This window comes from Planococcus citri, chromosome 2 (genome assembly GCF_950023065.1).
Source record: "Planococcus citri chromosome 2, ihPlaCitr1.1, whole genome shotgun sequence".
NCBI lineage: Eukaryota > Metazoa > Arthropoda > Insecta > Hemiptera > Pseudococcidae > Planococcus > Planococcus citri.
Window position 1 is genome coordinate 77720021 of NC_088678.1, and position 18738 is coordinate 77738758.

Below are 18738 nucleotides of genomic sequence, written 5' to 3' on the forward strand. Positions count from 1 at the left end.
AGTTTGGGAGCAAATCAGATCTTTTTTGGAAGTTGAGCCATAAACCAGGATTTCTGGCAAATTTTGTATCAAAACAAGACCTTTTTTTTTTTTTTTTTTTTTTTGAAATTTCACAATTTAGAAGTTTGACAACAAAGCAAGACTTTATTTTGCAAATTCAAAATTGCAAGTTTGAATACAGCGGGACTTTTTTTGTATAAAAGCAGATTTTTTTCACAAGTTTGGTAACACTGCAACGCTTTTTTTTGCAAGTATGACACCATAGCAGGACTTCTTTCTGCGAGTGCGGGTTTTTTTGCAGGTTTGGTAACAAAACAGGATTTTTTGGAAGAATGGGGGAGGGGGTGGGTGTGTTAAAATTTTGATTATCAAACAGGAACATTTTCTTAGTTTAGAAAATAAAGCAAGACTGTTTTTTGGAATTTTGAGAAAAAAATGTAGAAATTTTTTTTAGGTGGAGGTGAAGACTGAAGAGGTGAATTTTGCTAATTTTGTAAAGAAGCCACACTGTTTTTTGCAACTTTGAAATAAAGCAAGACCTTTGGATTTTGAGGAGGTCTTTTTAGTTTTTCTTTCAATTTTGATGATGAAACAACACTTTTTTTGGGAACTCCAAAAATCAAAATAAAGCAGAACTTGAAAAAATTTAGTAAAGGTTTTACAATGAAGCAGGACTTTATCTTTTGCAAATTTGGCAATAATGTCCAATTTAAAAAAAAAAATCTTTTCGTCTTATTTTCAAATTTCAATGAACTAAGTTTAAAAATTGGAATCTGTACATCTTTGACATAAGAGTCCATAACCAGAATCAGCAAAAAATTCCAATTTTTGGCAATAAACATAATTTCCTCACAATGTCTCACATTTTATCCATTTTCAACTATTTTTCCTCAAAATTCAAAATTTTACTCAGATTCACTAAATTTTCAAAGATTTTCCCACACTTCCTACAACATTTTTTTTGCAAATTTTGGGCAATTTATAATAAATAAAACTCAATTCCAAAAAAAAATATCAACTTTTAAAACCACTTCTGGTAAAACTTTAAATAAGTAGGTACAGCTGATGAAAAAACAAATCACCTTAATCGTTCAGACACAGCATTTAAACTGGTACATTCGTTGATTTTGTTCGTTAGCTCTTCTTCTTGTTCTTTGAGTCGTTTTTTACAAGCGTTCAACTGCAAAAAAACAAAAACAGAAAAAACACATTAAATTTCTAACCAATCATACGATACTTTGTACAATATGCTACACCAGGAGACTCTTTATACACGACAATAGGAGAAAGACAATTAAGGTACCTAAGCAACAACAACCGGTTGATATTTTCGGAACATACTGTATCGTGTAGTAAAGTAATACCCACTGTCGAATTAAATTAGATTAACGACAGCGATTCGAGCTCTTGGTGGTCTCTTTTTCCATCTTTTAATCAACTAAATTGACATCGTGGACCTAACATTGGAGATAATTTTACACATCCTACACTTGATGTTCCACTACACACTTCTGCTTCTTATAATCTCGAAAAAACCTCGCCAATAATGATAAAATACTTATAAAAATTATCTGTAATTGACAACAAGCTCGCTGGTTCGTCGCAGTTGCCATTTAAGAAAGATATACGAAGTACTAATCGAAGAAAAACCGTCATCATCAGCGCAATGCTGGATGTTGCTCCTGCTGCGAGACTGCGAGAGACGAGGGAATAGAGAATAAACAATATGAAACCTACGCAACGTGATCTTTGCGAAACGGTAAATTAGTCTACGTGTCTAACGTTATTTTTTGTAGACAGTTTCACTGTCTCATGGTCTTGTGTATAATCGAGTAGGTGTTATACACACATAGACGAAAGATGTAAACAGCTGGTCAGCGAAATTAACAACACTACAAAGCTTTCACGGAATTCATCGTGTTCTTCCTTTAATACGAGTACATTTCACCTATAGAATTATGTACTGGAATCACGCGAAAACTCGAATAAAATATTTCTTTTCAAATTAATTATTCACCTCAGTTTCGAGATCCTTCAATGAGTCAGTCAATGTTGATTTTTCAGCTTGCAGGAATTCTTGTAATTCGAGCGATTCGACTTCGTTGGCTTTTTGAGCTAAATGTATCGAATCCAAATCCTGGAATGAAAAGAGAAAAAACATATTATTTATTCGAAGGATTGACGTTGGTTGACGTTCATCCTGTGCTCATTCTGATGATAGCGTTATCATTTATCACATAATTGATAATTCAGAGTATTTTATTCGAAAAATGTTCCATTTTACGAAGCGAAATAAAAAAATTTTCTAATTAATCTACTGGATTTCTGCCAAGCGACGAAGGAAAGGTCGAATGTGGAAAAAAAACTTACTTTTTGCATATAACAACACAGCTGCTGCAATTCGGCGATTTCCTTTTGCTGTTTTGATATCATACTATTACTGCAAGCCACTTCTCGTTCTAATTGCGCTATCATATCGTCACCAGTTCCTGAACCTGGAATTCAAAACATTTATAAATAATTAGATAATCGTGCAATCGTAAGGCATTTCAATGTACATAATTACTTAATTATATAACAGGCGATTCAATACTCAATTAAAGGGTATACTTCACAGAAGTAGACTTAGGATGAGGGTAGCAAAGAGTGTACAGAGCTTGGACGTATTTCGAAAGAACTTGATCAAATTTACCAAAAAAAAACTTGCATAAAATGATTGAAAATATTCGTGCTATGAATGCCAAAAAATAATTATGAATAGTAAAGAATGAAAATTCATAAAATGGCATCACTGAAATTTCAACATTTAATGTTAATTTAATGTTCATTGCAGTTTCAAGAGTTTTCACATCGTAGAAACACATTTTTTACTTCCACTTTTCTATGCATTTTTTTTTTTGCAAATTTCGCTGGAATTTCTTACTTTTTGTTAATTCGATTTTAAATTTTTATTAAATTTATTAATTTTTTGAGTGTTTTCAGATTATTTTGACTTTTTTAATACATTTTCGGCCAATTTCACCGAAATGTCATCATTTTTCAATAATTTTTAATAATCTATTGCTTTTTCAAGTGTTTTTTTTCTCATAAGTCATAATTTTAACAAGTTTCAACGCTTTTTGAGATTTTTTTGGCTAATTTCTCTAAAATTCCATTGACATTCACACAGTTTTCAAATTTTTTCGGTTTTTACATCACTTATAATATACAATTTCAAGACTTTTACGTGCATTTTTGGACAATTTTGTTGAAATTTCGTTACATTTGACGAATTTTGTTTAGTGATTTTAATGCTTTTTTGAGTGTTATTAGTACTTCATTTTAACACAATTTCAAGATTATTCCTTCATTTTTGACACGATTCACACTGTTTTCAATGTCGTTTTAATGCTTTCGACAATAGTTTTCAATATTTCTTATTAAATTTTTGACAAATTTTACTGAAATTTGAAATTTTTAACTTTTTTGTTGATTTATATAGTAATTTTATACAAGTGTTTTTACATGATTTTAACACGTTTTACTACTTTTTCATGCATTTTTCTTGAGAAATTTTACTAAAAATTCTGTTTTTTTTTTTTTTTGGTAATTAGAAAATAGCAAAAAAATGCGAACATTCTGTCATCAAGTCACAATGGTCAATTACTTTCAGGCAACATACAGACAGTCGGGTCAGTAACCTTACAAGGTCAAACAGGCGGGTCAATGACCTTAAAATGTCGGACAGACATCCTTGGGATGTCAGACAAGATAGGTCAATGATTCCAAGAGGCCAAATATGAGGGTCAATGACCTGAGGATGATAGATAGGCAGATAGACAATTTTAGGAAGCTAGACGAATGATATTGGAAGGTCAAATAGGCGGGTCAATGACCTTCAAAAGACATACAGACAGACGACCTTGGAACACAAGACAGGTGGGTCAATGACCTGGGAAAGCCCGATACATGAGTAAATGACCTTGAGATGCCAGACAGATGCACTTCGGACGTCAGACAAGATAGGTAAATGATTATAAGAGGCCAGATAGGTGGGTCAATGACCTTAGGATGGCAGATAGACATTTTTAGGAAGCCAGACGAATGATATTGGAAAGCCAAATAGGCGGGTCAATGACCTTGAAAGAACAGATGGACGGGCAGCCGACCTTGGAACGCAAGACAGGCGAGTCAATGACCCTGGAAAGCTAGATATATAGGTCAATGATTTTAAGAGGCCAGATAGGTGGGTCAATGACCTTAGGATGGAAGATAGGCAGACAAGTCAATTTCAGGAAGCCATACAAATGATATTGGAAAGCCAAATAGGCGGGATAATGGCCTTGAGAAGACATACGGCAGACGACCTTGGAATGCAAGACATGTGGGTCAATGAGCTTAAGATGCCAGACAAATGCCCTTCAGACGTCAGACAAGGTAGGTCAATGACTATAAGAGGCCAGATAGGTGGGTCAATGACCTTAGGATGGAAGATAGGCAGACAAGTCAATTTCAAGAAGCCAGATAAATGATATTGGAAAGCCAAATAGGCGGGTCCATGGCCTTGAAAAGACATACGGACAGGCAGACGACCTTGGAACGCAGGACATGAGGGTCAATGACCTCAAGACGCCAGACAGATGCCCTTCGGACGTCAGACAAGATAGGCCAATGATTCTAAGAGGACAGATAGGTGGGTCAATGACCTTAGGATGGCAGATAGGCAGACAGGACAATTTCAGGAAGCCAGACGAATGATATTGGAAAGCCAAATAGGCGGGTCAATGACCTTGAAAAGACAGCCGGACATGCAGACGACATTGCAACACAAGACAGGCGAGTCAATGGCCTTGGAAAGCTAGATATATGGGTCAATGATTTTAAGAGGTCAGATAGGTGGGTCAATGACCTTAGGATGGCAGATAGTCAGACAAGTCAATTTCAGGAAACCAGACGAATGTTATTGAAAAGCCAAATAGGTGGGTCAATGACCTTGAAAATACAGCCGAACAAGCAGACGACCTTGGAACGCAAGACAGGTGGGTCAATGGCCTTGGAAAGCCAGAAATATGGGCGGTGACGTCAGACAAAATAGGTCAATGATTCTGAAAGGCCTGATGGGTGAGTCAATGACCTTAGGATGATAGATAGGCAGGCAGACAATTTTAGGAAGCCAGACAAATGATATTGGAAAGTGAAATAGACGGGTCAATGACCTTGAAAAGACAGACGGACAGGCAGACGACCTTGGAACGCAAGACAGGTGGGTCAATGACCTTGGAAAGCCAGATATATGGGTCCATGACCTTAATATGCGAGGCAGATGCCTATGGGACGTCAGACAAGATAGGTCAAGACCCCAGATAGGTGGGTCAATGACCTTAGGATGTCAGATAGGCAGACGGGCGACCTTGGAACGCCAGACAGGTGGGTCAATGACTTTACAGACAAGATACGTATGGAGACATACGATCTTGGAAAGCCAGCCAGACAGGTCAATGACCTTGAAAAACCAGATTTATATGGGTCATTGACCTTAAGATGCTAGACAGGCGCCCTTCGGACGCCAGACAGATGAGTCAATGACTCTAGTATGTCAAACAGACGTGTTAATGGCCTTGAAAGGTCACACAGTCAAGCAGACGACCTTGTGAAGCCAGTCAGACGGGTCAATAACCTTGAGTGGCCGGACAGACAAGTCAATAGGCTAAAAACCTGATCCGGAAGGATCAGACCAGACCCCCCATTCATACATGATACATGACACATCTGACCTGAGCCAGAGGTCAGGCTGCGGAAGATCTCAGCATAAAGCTCTGGCTTGGACCGGTTCAGGATGAAGACCTGATCCAGATGATATGTTTGATCGAGCATTAAGTCAACTTAACCAAAAAACATATCCACGATTTAAAACATTTCTTACAGAGAAGCCTTTGTTACACCCATTTTCTTTGAGTTCAGCCATCAAGAATAGTGATCTTGATTCATCATTAAACTTTCAAAAACCAACATCCAAACATCTTTTATTCAATCTCATTCAGTCAGAAAATCAATCTAAAAACATATGAAACTCATAACTCGTCCAGTAATAAGACTTTACAGCAAGCCGAGTTCTTGACTTCTTGAGCAGAAAAGATTCTCTCAACCAAACCTTGGTATTATGCTCCTCACGTTGTGGCCAAAATAAGGGTACTTAAACTTCTCTGGAAAACTCGAAAACTTGCTGGATGCTTCAAAACTGCTCAAAACTGTTCTCATTTATTCAGAAATTAATTTTTGTACCTTCTATGCACTTCCATTCTAGTTTTCTACAATAATAAAATAAAATAGTCGAAAATAAGACAGAACGACTCTAATTAGCGAGGTCGGCATCATTACATGTTCGCTCTTCGAAACGTGTAAAACTTATATTCGCGGATGATGTCGACGACGATGCGACGTTAATTAATAGTAATTGATATGTATTTCACGAATTGTCGCTAATTTTTTGATGTCAGTGTACATTATACATGGGGCTCAACTTCAACCATTCGTTTCGTCATTCGAGCGATTGATGAGTAAAAATGGTTCTTATTGAAACAGATTAATAGCAAGGTGAAAACCTGTAGTTGAAAATGTTTGATTATCGCTTCTTCTCATCGTCAGTTGACGGTTTGAAAAATTGTAAAAATTGCAACCATCTGTCCCATTTTCGTTGAAAAATAAACTTATGTTAGTCGAACAACCAAAACATCAGACTCTTCCAAAAACATTTTCTTCAATATTTCAGAATTTTGAAAAAACAAAACAAATCAAGCAAACTTCCTGAGGAACCTCATTATTTTTAGCCACTTTTGTACAAAATTATGTATATCAATTTTATTTTACTCATAACTAAACAGCATTTATGATAAAAATAATTGAATGCAATTTCTGCTTATATACAGTCAAGAGGCCAGTCAATTAGTCTTCTATTATTATTATTCTTCAGCGAAAGCGTCCTAATGGCTTCAAAGTTTCAGCTCATCATCAACAACTGCATCATTTTGTAGTTGTTTGTTCTTTTCAAATGCACATCTCATAATTCATAAATCTGATTGCTCATCAAGTTGATGCTCTCCACTTCACCTCACGTCTCATATTCTAATGTTTCAATCTCTCCCAAAATTAAAAATTAGTATCGGGTGATAAATGATAATTATATTCGTAATGAGAAAAGTAATGAATTTGTGGTAAAAAAAAAAAAAACGCAGGCCGCGGTATTCGTATACTTAAAAAGCCTTTAAGGTCGCGTCGTCGTCAAATACCTAATTGCTTATTAACACGTTCAGTGATGCTGACTAATTGGGAAACCGTTACGGATCAGTGGTTACGGTCTACTTGTTGCAGTGCCACTTCTTATATACTATTTCCTTTCCTTTCGTTTCGTTTATGCAGTATTCTCCATTCTCCACTCTCTATTAATACCTGTCTCTTGACTCTTGTGTCTTGTCTATTTTATTCCTTGGAAAAATAAATTACCATCGTGTAATATCATTCTATAGAAAGGAGAGGGAAAAAACTCCAAAGTGGTACGATGGATTTTTTTTTCAGGCAGGTAAAGGTACATATAAAAGTATTACACGCGTTGATGAACATGACGACTGGACCCCTGGATTGTTACGAAATCACTAATTGACATATCAATAACGGTCATCTCGATTCCGGTATCACAGTTTGTAACCAGGTTTTCAATTTATTTTATATAAGATGTCAATATGGAAGAAGCGATGGTGACAGTTCTTTCAGTATAATTAGATACCCAGACCTACTTATACGAGTATTATACTGAATGTAGGTAGGTACTTTCTTCCTCAAAGATCGAGGTGATTAGTTTTATATTTTGAAATGGTTGATTTCTTAGTGAAAATTAAATTTCACCTAGAAGGGCAACGACCTTGAATTTCTTCAATTTTTTTTACCTCAGCAATGACAGAAAAATCTAATAAAAAAAAATTATATCAGAATTTTCTGAAAGGTAATTTTAAATGTTTTCTCAATATTTGCAGTTTTTCTGCAATTTAAATAATTCTGCTCGAATTTAATGAATTATTGGTGAAGTTTCTATCATTTTTTTATAGTGATTTTTCATGTGTTTTGATGTCATTTTAAACACATTTCAACAATATTTTATGCAATAATTATTGATTACTTCGTATTTTTGTTTCAAGTAGGTACATAATTTTGAACTTGTTTTCGAAAGATTTTGAGTAAATTTTGCTAAAATTGATTATTTTGAATAAATAGTTTTATCGCTTTTTGAAAGATTTTTATGACATTTTTGACAAGTTTTGATAAGAGTTTGTGGGATTTCTTTGGCGAATTTTTCCACATCGTGATGAAATTTCATCGGCTTCCAACAATTTAAAGTGATTTTAATGCTTTTCGAATTTTTTTTTTACGTTTCAACATAATTTTTTAACGATTTTTCATGCAATTTTATGTCGATGAGTTCAATTAGTTTTTAGTGATTTTCAATGATTTCAAAGTTTTTTTGGGAGGATTTTTATCATTTTGATAATGACCCACTTAACTTGGTTTTAATGACGTTTTAGGCAACTTTCAAAAAATTCTGCCAAAAATTTCATCAGTTTTTTTTAGTTTAAATTTTCAAAAATCCTTTTCGGCTGAAATGATTTCGATAAAACTTGAAATCTCACTAGGCCAGTACGATTCCTACAAAGTAGACTAATACGACTCTCAATTTTTGATGTACTCGTATAATTCATGAACGAATTCATCAATTCTTTAATTTATGAATCAATTCGTTCGCCAACGAGTCACTCATACGAATCAATTCGTTCGCGAAGGATTCATCAAAAATTGAGTAAATGAATCGATTCGTTCACAAACGAGTAACTTATACGAATCAATTCGTTCGCGAATGATTCATAAAAAAATAATTCAATTCGTTCGTGAAAGATTCACCAAAAATTAGGTAAATGAATCGATTCGTTCGCGAATGATTCATCAAAAATTGAGTAAGTGAATCGATTCGTTCGCGAACGAGTCACTTATACGAATCAATTCATTTGCGAATGATTCATACAAATAATTCAATTCGTTCGTGAATGATTCACCAAAAATTAAGTAAATGAATCGATTCGTTCGCGAATGAGTCACTTGTACGAATCAAATCGTTCGCGAATGATTCATCAAAAATTGAGTAAATGAATCGATTCGTTCGCGAATGATTCATAACAAATAATTCAATTTGTTCGTGAAAGATTCACCAAAAATTGAGTAAATGAATCGATTCGTTCGCGAATGAGTAACTTATACGAATCAATTTGTTCGCGAGTGATTCATCAAAAATTGAGCAAATGAATCGATTCGTTCGCGAGTGATTCATAAAAAATGATTTAATGCGTTTTTGAAAGATTCACCAAAAATTGAGTAAATGAATCGATTCGTTCGCGAATGAGTAACTTTTTTCCGTCGATTTCTCCCTCCACAATTCGAATCAATTCGTTCGCGAATGATTCATCAAAAATTGAGCAAATGAATCGATTTGTTCGCGAACGAGTCACTTATACGAATCAATTCGTCCGCGAAGGATTCATCAAGAATTGAGTAAATGAATCGATTCGTTCGCAAAGGAATCACTCAAACGAGTCACTCAAACGAATCAACTCGTTCGCGAATGATTCACAAAAAAAATTCAATTCGTTCGTGAAAGATTCACCAAAAATTGAGTAAATGAATCGATTTGTTTGCGAATGAGTAACTTATATGAATCAATTCGGTCGCGAATGATTCATCAAAATTGAGTAAATGAATCGATTCGTTCGCGAATGATTCATAACAAATAATTCAATTTGTTCGTGAAAGATTCACCAAAAATTGAGTAAATGAATCGATTCGTTCGCGAATGAGTAACTTATACGAATCAATTTGTTCGCGAATGATTCATCAAAAATTGAGCAAATGAATCGATTCGTTCGCGAGTGATTCATAAAAAATGATTTAATGCGTTTTTGAAAGATTCACCAAAAATTGAGTAAATGAATCGATTCGTTCGCGAATGAGTAACTTTTTTCCGTCGATTTCTCCCTCCACAATTCGAATCAATTCGTTCGCGAATGATTCATCAAAAATTGAGCAAATGAATCGATTCGTTCGCGAACAAGTCACTTATACGAATCAATTCGTTCGCGAAGGATTCATCAAGAATTGAGTAAATGAATCGATTCGTTCGCAAAGGAGTCACTCAAACGAGTCACTCAAACGAATCAACTCGTTCACGAATGATTCACAAAAAAAATTCAATTCGTTTGTGAAAGATTCACCAAAAATTGAGTAAATGAATCGATTTGTTTGCGAATGAGTAACTTATATGAATCAATTCGGTCGCGAATGATTCATCAAAATTGAGTAAATGAATCGATTCGTTCGCGAATGATTCATAACAAATAATTCAATTTGTTCGTGAAAGATTCACCAAAAATTGAGTAAATGAATCGATTCGTTCGCAAATGAGTAACTTATACGAATCAATTTGTTCGCGAATGATTCATCAAAAATTGAGCAAATGAATCGATTCGTTCGCGAGTGATTCATAAAACATGATTTAATGCGTTTTTGAAAGATTCACCAAAAATTGAGTAAATGAATCGATTCGTTCGCGAATGAGTAACTTTTTTCCGTCGATTTCTCCCTCCACAATTCGAATCAATTCGTTCGCGAATGATTCATCAAAAATTGAGCAAATGAATCGATTCGTTCGCGAACGAGTCACTTATACGAATCAATTCGTTCGCGAAGGATTCATCAAGAATTGAGTAAATGAATCGATTCGTTCGCAAAGGAGTCACTCAAACGAGTCACTCAAACGAATCAACTCGTTCACGAATGATTCACAAAAAAAATTCAATTCGTTCGTGAAAGATTCACCAAAAATTGAGTAAATGAATCGATTTGTTTGCGAATGAGTAACTTATATGAATCAATTCGGTCGCGAATGATTCATCAAAATTGAGTAAATGAATCGATTCGTTCGCGAATGATTCATAACAAATAATTCAATTTGTTCGTGAAAGATTCACCAAAAATTGAGTAAATGAATCGATTCGTTCGCAAATGAGTAACTTATACGAATCAATTTGTTCGCGAATGATTCATCAAAAATTGAGCAAATGAATCGATTCGTTCGCGAGTGATTCATAAAAAATGATTTAATGCGTTTTTGAAAGATTCACCAAAAATTGAGTAAATGAATCGATTCGTTCGCGAATGAGTAACTTTTTTCCGTCGATTTCTCCCTCCACAATTCGAATCAATTCGTTCGCGAATGATTCATCAAAAATTGAGCAAATGAATCGATTCGTTCGCGAACGAGTCACTTATACGAATCAATTCGTTCGCGAAGGATTCATCAAGAATTGAGTAAATGAATCGATTCGTTCGCAAAGGAGTCACTCAAACGAGTCACTCAAACGAGTCACTCAAACAAATCAACTCGTTCGCGAATGATTCACAAAAAAAATTCAATTCGTTCGTGAAAGATTCACCAAAAATTGAGTAAATGAATCGATTTGTTTGCGAATGAGTAACTTATATGAATCAATTCGGTCGCGAAGGATTCATCAACAATTGAGTAAAACTCGTTCGCGAATGATCTACAAAAAAAATTCAATTCGTTCGTGAAAGATTCACCAAAAATTGTGTAAATGAATCGATTCGTTCGCGAATGAGTAACTTATACGAATCCTTTCGGTTGCGAATGATTCATCAAAAATTGAGCAAATGAATCGATTCGTTCGCGAAGGAGTCACTTATACGAATCCATTCGTTTGTGAATGATTCACAAAAAATGAATAATGATTCAATTTGTTCGTGCATGGTTATCAAAAACTGAGCAAATGAATCGATTCGTTCGCGAACGAGTCACTTAAACGAATCAATTCGTTCGCGAATGATTCATAAAAAATTGAGTAAATGAATCGATTCGTTCGCGAACGAGTCACTTAAACGAATCAATTCGTTAGCGAATGATTCATCAAAAATTGAGTAAATGAATCGATTCGTTCGCGAACGAGTGACCTACCTAAGAATCAATCAATTTGTTCAATCGCCAATCGGTTGTGAATGATTCGATTCACTTCGTCTTTGTTTGAAAACAAATCAATATTTTATTTTCAAAATTTGGTCAATTTTAGATTTTTTTTTTGAAGTTTTAGATAATTTTAGTGATTTTCAAGCCAATTTATGAAATTTCAACGAAAGTATAAGTATTATTTCTTTACGAATTTTACACAATTTCATTTTGGATTTCGTCAGTTTGTAGTGTTTTTAAATTATTCTAATGTTTTGAACAATATTTTTATGCAATTTTTACACATAAGCAACTTTTTATAAACTTTGCCAAATTTTGATGAAATTTTATCGGTTTTTGGTAGTTTTGAACAATTTTGCGTGGTTAAATAAATTAATTTAAAAAAAAAATCTTCTCAAAATCTTTTAAAGCTATTTTTAAAAAGTTCAATTAAATTCAATGCATTTTTTTTTAATTTTGCTGAATTTCAACGAAATTTTAGCGCTAGTTTTTGTCTAGTTTTGAATGATTTCAACACATGAATGTTCTAATGTTATTGTAAACGCAATTTTCTCAAGATTTTACCACGAGGTTTTTCTATCTGCGTTTTGTATTTAAAAATGGTTTTAATGCGTTTTGACATTTTTTTTATACCATTTCATCATTTTTCCAAAGAGTTTTTCAGCGCAATTTTGTTATGAATAAAGCCAAATTTCGATAAAATTGTAGTTGGTTCAAAATTATATTTTGATACTTTTTAGCCAAATTCAACACCTTTTTAGCTGTAAAATGAACCCAAAACTATCACGAATGACTCTAAGGACGTCCAAAATTCTTCCACATTACAGAAAGTTTGGTTAAAAATAACAAAAGTAGACATTTTTCAAAAAAAAAAAAAAATCAGTGGGTCTTTAGGGAGTGAAGATAATTCACAGAACCAAAAATTGTAACCAGGAAATTCCCAGACCATAAGAACAAACCACCACCAAGTAGGTAATTTTAAAATCTGCCCTATCCGGGGGAGGGAAGGGGGGTTCGATTCACCCTCAAAACTCGACGACTCTCTTTGACTAGAATTTCATCAATTTTTCCCAACTTAAAATAATTTCAATCTCAAATAAAAAAATTATTCTCACCTTTATACGTTAATAAATTAGATATCCTCTGCTCAACGGCGACGAATCGATTTTGAATTTTGAGTTTTTCATCTTTGGCCGCCACCAATTCGCCTTCCAGCCATTCGATGACCGTTCTCTGCTTGCTGTTTTCTTTCCTAAGTTTCTTCAATTCGGCTAGTTGTTCTTCATTACGTTGTTTATCTTTAATGCACGTATCGTTCTGCCAAACATAAGTCGTAAAAATATTTATTAATTTTTTTTCCTTTATTAGTCGGCGGAATGCTTAATATATAAAAGAGTTATTATTAATTACAATACATAGTACATCGAGTGTATGCAATATGACCGCCCAGCGCCCAGTTCAACGATAAGGTTCCTAGATAATAAAGGTGAATAGACGACGACGAGCAGAGCAGAGCAGAGGTGTGTAAATGATACGCAGCACCGGTTAAAGTAATATACCGACGATCAGTAGGTAAGGTACATCATGCCATAGGAGGCTTTTTCTCTCCATATGTGCTATTCGCATCGGTGCTCTTCGACGCTATCAATTAACGTACCGACGCGATGTGCATCTGCATCGTATAAGAGAGAGAACCTTGACCGTCTCACAGAGAACCTTATGTACGTAAGTATGTGTACTTTTTCAATACTACGATTTGAACTTGTACATATGTATAGTCTTGTACCCACGAAAATTAACACGATGACGATAGAGAAGAAATAAAAATATAGAAAGAGAGAAAGAAAGAGTAGGAAGAGATGTTGTCTGCGGTACACAGTATTTCTATCGAATGCGTAGGTAAATCCAAATCGGTACAACGAACGTAATAATGTAATGTAGATAAAAGTACGATCAATGCGATATGGTTTGCGGTAATAAACCACGTATGTACGTATTAAGTACCTGTAAGACCGGCTAATGAATGAAGAACAAGACACAAGACAAGCCAACCAGCCAACGAACTAGCAGACCCACCTCCGCAAGATCGTATTCGTACGTATGTATATTGAGCTACGTATAAACGTACGCTTGTGTACTACGTTTAATTCGTTTACGAGCGCAATTAACACGACGTATTAATAAAACACGACCGCATTATCGGCCACTTTATAAACGTTGACCCCTGCGTGTAACGTGGGTTAATGTTAGGAATCGAAGGTATAATGACTGAGTCATTGTCGAGAGCGAGCTTGCCGACGAGATTATTAACAGTACGCGTATGCTTTTAAAGCACGTAAATCTACATACGGTGGTGCTGTGATTATGTACGATATGAACCGCAAACCACAAGATAAGATTCGAATGAAATCAAATGATCCAAGTATAATGAATTTTGTTTACGTTCATAGAACTCTTAACAAGAAGGTTCACAATCACATACTTATGTCGAGGAAAATCCTGGAATAATAAAGGGTATTCCCAGGTAAAATAGGCGAAATGGTCATGTTCCCAGATTTGGAAAATTATGATGGACTACTATTGGGTACCTCCAAAAAAAATTTTACAAGCGGAATTTCCGCCCCTCAACCCAACCCCCTTCGACAGTATAGCCAAAAACTGTTTTTTTTGCGAGAAAAATTCTGTATCCATGAGTAGTGGGGAGAAAATGTTGGTACCACACGGAAAGTGTAGGGGAACGGTGAGCCTTTCAACATGATTTTTTTCAAAAAATTTTATCGCAGTGGTGGGGGTAAAATTGACAAAAGAAAACTTTGAACCGCCACAGCTCCTGATTGAAGGGTTGGGCACAAAAACTGTTTTCGCCAACATGTGTCTTTCTACAAGTACTTTCTTCCAACAAATCCATAAAATTGAAATTTTGTCTGCAAAAGGCTCATAATTTGCAAACAAAAAAAAAACTGAAAAATACACATTTTTTTGCGTTTTTGTTGTTGTAAAATCATGCAAAATATGCGAAAAATGTATAGAACAAAAAATGTTTAGCATCAAATTTTACCCTAGAAAAATATGTGTTCAAAAGGTTGTTTTAAAACACTCATCTACTGAGCTACACGCGCACACACACATTGTGTCTTTGCAGCTACTTGTATAAGTCATGAGATTGGTAGGTAGGTATTATGCCACCTGCACTTTCTGATAATTGTTACATTGGTCCTGTCGCTACTTACTGCAGATACCCCTCTCACATGTAAAATTCAATTTCCCTCTCAAACTTCAACTAATTTGCAAAATGATGTCCAGATGTGATATTCCATCTGTCACCACCACAAAATGTGTGGAAGAAAAACAAAATCCGGACATTGACCTTGTATTTGACACTGATGGTTATGTATGAGTTACAGCCGATGGAGCCTGTTCAAAGAACAGCAACGCGAATGCCATCGCAGGGATAGGAATTTGTTTTGCACCAGACTGTCTTGGTCCTTAACATCTTAGAGCCCATTCGGCGTTAACATCTCGTGGCGGCGCCACCATCGACTTGCTGAAAGGGGGACTTTTTGCAGAGAATCGCATTCATTCGCATCTCGACAAGTTGTGTGTGCGCATGTGTAAGCGTGTGCGAGTATGGAAATGTCCCCCTTTCAGCATGATAACATGTGTTTCATGCATTTCACCGCCAGAGTGCAACACATGTTCGTTGACTCCGAATTAATAACACCCAATACTTACCCTATTTCAAACAACCTCACAGAATTGCAATAAAAGCTCGTTATAACGCTCTCCAAGGGACCGGAGAAAAAGAGCGTTATAAGCCAAAGCGTGTTATAACAGAAAGTATTGTTTTAACGCTGATGAGCATTATATCACAAACCCTCGTTTAAAACAAAAAAAGTGTAATAAAAGGAAGTTCAAACATAAATTTTATTTCGGATTTTGAACAACTAGCTGTATTATGTAGATTATTTAGAAGTAAAAAAATCTGAAGGGGAACTACATATTAAAGTTTGATGTCAAAAAATCTTACTTTTTTTTGGCCAAAATCAAAAATAATTCCAACTACAGGAAGTTGGAAAAAAGATTTTTTGGCAAAGTTTTGCCAAAAAACTCTTTAAACATTTTTTTCTAAATCAAAACTGCAGAAATTAAAAAAAAAACTGTTGTGGCCAAAATTTTCTGAAAATTATGCTTTTTTGTCGCAAAAAAGTGGGGTTTTGTTGTCAGAATTTTAAAAATATATGATTTTTACTGAATTTTAGAGCATTAAAACGCGATTTATAATCGCTCATAAGCGTTATATTGCAATTAATTTTACATTAGTTTGAATTGGATTATCTAGGGACCAGAGGAAATCAGCGTTATAACCAAAAGTGTTATAACAAGCTTTTACTGTAATTGCCATCCGCACCCCCCTCCAAGTGCTCAAAGAAAATGAGATCTGAAAACTTAAGTTATTGAGTGATTCAAATTACACCATCAAGGCGCTCAATAACACTTGCTCCTTCTGGCAATCTAATAATTGGAAAAACTCATAATAAAAAACCCATCCATCACACAAACATCTATTTAAAGAAATCCTCCAATGTGTAAGGAATTCGAAAATGTTGAGTTTATTCATGTTTTCTCGCAAAAACATGAATTTACAAATATCATTGCAGATTCTTTAGCGAAAAATGCCATCTATACACTCAAACACAGTGAAACCAGAATTGCTGACATGACCCCACACCAAGCAATTGAAACAAACATCCATGAGAAATGCAGATTAAAGAAAATCAATGATGAATAATATGCCTTCAATAAATGCCACCCAAACCCTACCTATTTCCAAAAAGGTGACTGGGTACTCATGACAAACCATAAACAATCGGCACATGAAAAGTATACCTCCAGTAATTATACGTACATAGCGACAAATTGCTACTGCAAACTTGCCAAGAATTCCAGCTTTTTACAAAACTTAAGTATCAAAAAATTCTCATTTTTGTCAAAATTATAAAATATACTAACTTTTGTCAAAATTGTGAAAAAAGCACTGTTTTTGGCCATAGCAGGTTAAAAATACATTTTTTTCTAACGCTATCAAAAAGTCCCAATATTTTTTGTGAAAATTAACAAAAAAACCCCTGTAGTTGGCCAACATTTCAAAAACTCATTTTTTCCAAATTTATCAAAAAATTGTAACCTTTTATAAAATTTGCCAAAAAAGCACCTACTTTTTGCCAAAATGTTCAAAAAAACTTATCATCAGAATACCTAATTGTCAAAAAAGTCTTGTTTTTGCCTAAATTGTACAGAAGTTTCTTTTTTGAAAAAAATGATAAAAAAATCCCAACTTGTCAAAATTGTCAAAAACATCCTGTTCCTTGCCAAATGAAAATTATCAAAAAATCTTAACTTTTTGTAAGAACTGCCAAAAAAGCACCTGTGTTTTGCCAAAATGTTCAAAAAATCTCATCGCTAAAATAATTCAATTGTCAAAAAAGTCTCATTTTTGCCAAAATTGTACAGAAGTTTATTTTTTGAAAAAATTATGAGAAAATCCCAACTTTTGTCAACATTTTCCAAGAAGGTCCTGTTTTTTTGTCAAAATTGTTGAAAAATACCTTTTTTCTGACGTTATCAAAAAAGTCCTAATATTTTTTACAGAAGTGACCAAAACACTTTGTTAGTAGCCAAAATTTCGAAAATTACCTCTTTTGCCAAAATTATCTTGAGAAGTTCTTGTAATGTTTTTTTTTCAGAATTGTCTGTAAAGTTCGGTTTTTGCCTAAATTTTCAAAAAAATCTTGTTCATGTCAATATTGTCAGCAAGTTCTACTTTTTGGACAAAATATTGTAGGCAAAGACCTTTTTTTTGACAAGTTATCTAAAAAATCCTGTATTACGCTGAAATGGTCAATAAAATTTTGTTCATGTCAAAATTGTCAGCAAGTTCTACTTTTTGGACAAAATATTGTAGGTAAAGACCATTTTTTGACAAGTTATCTAAAAAATTCTGTATCACGCTGAAATGGTCAATAAAATTTTGTTGCCAGCCGAAATAGTCTAAAAGTACAGCTTTCGCAAAAATTGTCAAAAAGTCCGCATGTTTGTCAGAATTTGTCTAAAAAGTGCTGCTTTTTCCATTTTTAAAATCAATCTTTGTAATTTTATATTTTTCCTTTCGATTTCCTCTTCTATTCATTTTTTTCTGGTTCTCTTTAAAAATAGAAAAATTCTGACTAGAAAAAAAATGTGCAAAAAATAAAATTATACTCATGTTTATCACATCTATAGATAGGTAAGATAAACAACATACTTTTTTTCAGATTATTTATGTACCTATGGGTAAAGAACCTTCAAAAATGCTAAAAAAATAGACTTTTCAAACAATTTGTCTCTCTTGATGGGTCAATTTTGGTCAAAAATTTTTTTCCTTCATTTGCAAGCCAACTTTGAATCAAGTTAGTCAATTTTTTTTTATGGTTTGTAAATTCCATTGAAAAGTATAAATTGTATAATTTTATCATTCGGCTATTTTTGGAATCACTTTTTTTTATTCGCTTTAATCTGATTTTGAACCATCAACCAATCCATGATCTAAAACGAATTTCAGATCACTTTTTAGTAGGTACAATTTTGGGATTTTTTCCAAAGATTTTGTTGAAATTTTTGAAAATTGAAATTGAAATTGAAATTTGTTT

General features: G+C 34.2%; 1 protein-coding gene across 2 annotated transcripts in view; it reads right to left on the minus strand.

The window, feature by feature from the left end:
• Positions 1-18738, minus strand: part of corn (cornetto) — a 66252-nt gene that overhangs the window by 4071 nt on the left and 43443 nt on the right. For both annotated transcript variants that reach the window (XM_065347477.1, XM_065347476.1), the window contains exons 3-6: positions 13168-13369; positions 2371-2495; positions 2018-2137; positions 1083-1180 (exon numbers count right to left, since the gene is read on the minus strand). In XM_065347477.1, the coding sequence (XP_065203549.1) occupies positions 1083-1180; positions 2018-2137; positions 2371-2495; positions 13168-13369 (545 nt within the window). The remainder of the gene's footprint in view (positions 1-1082; positions 1181-2017; positions 2138-2370; positions 2496-13167; positions 13370-18738) is intronic.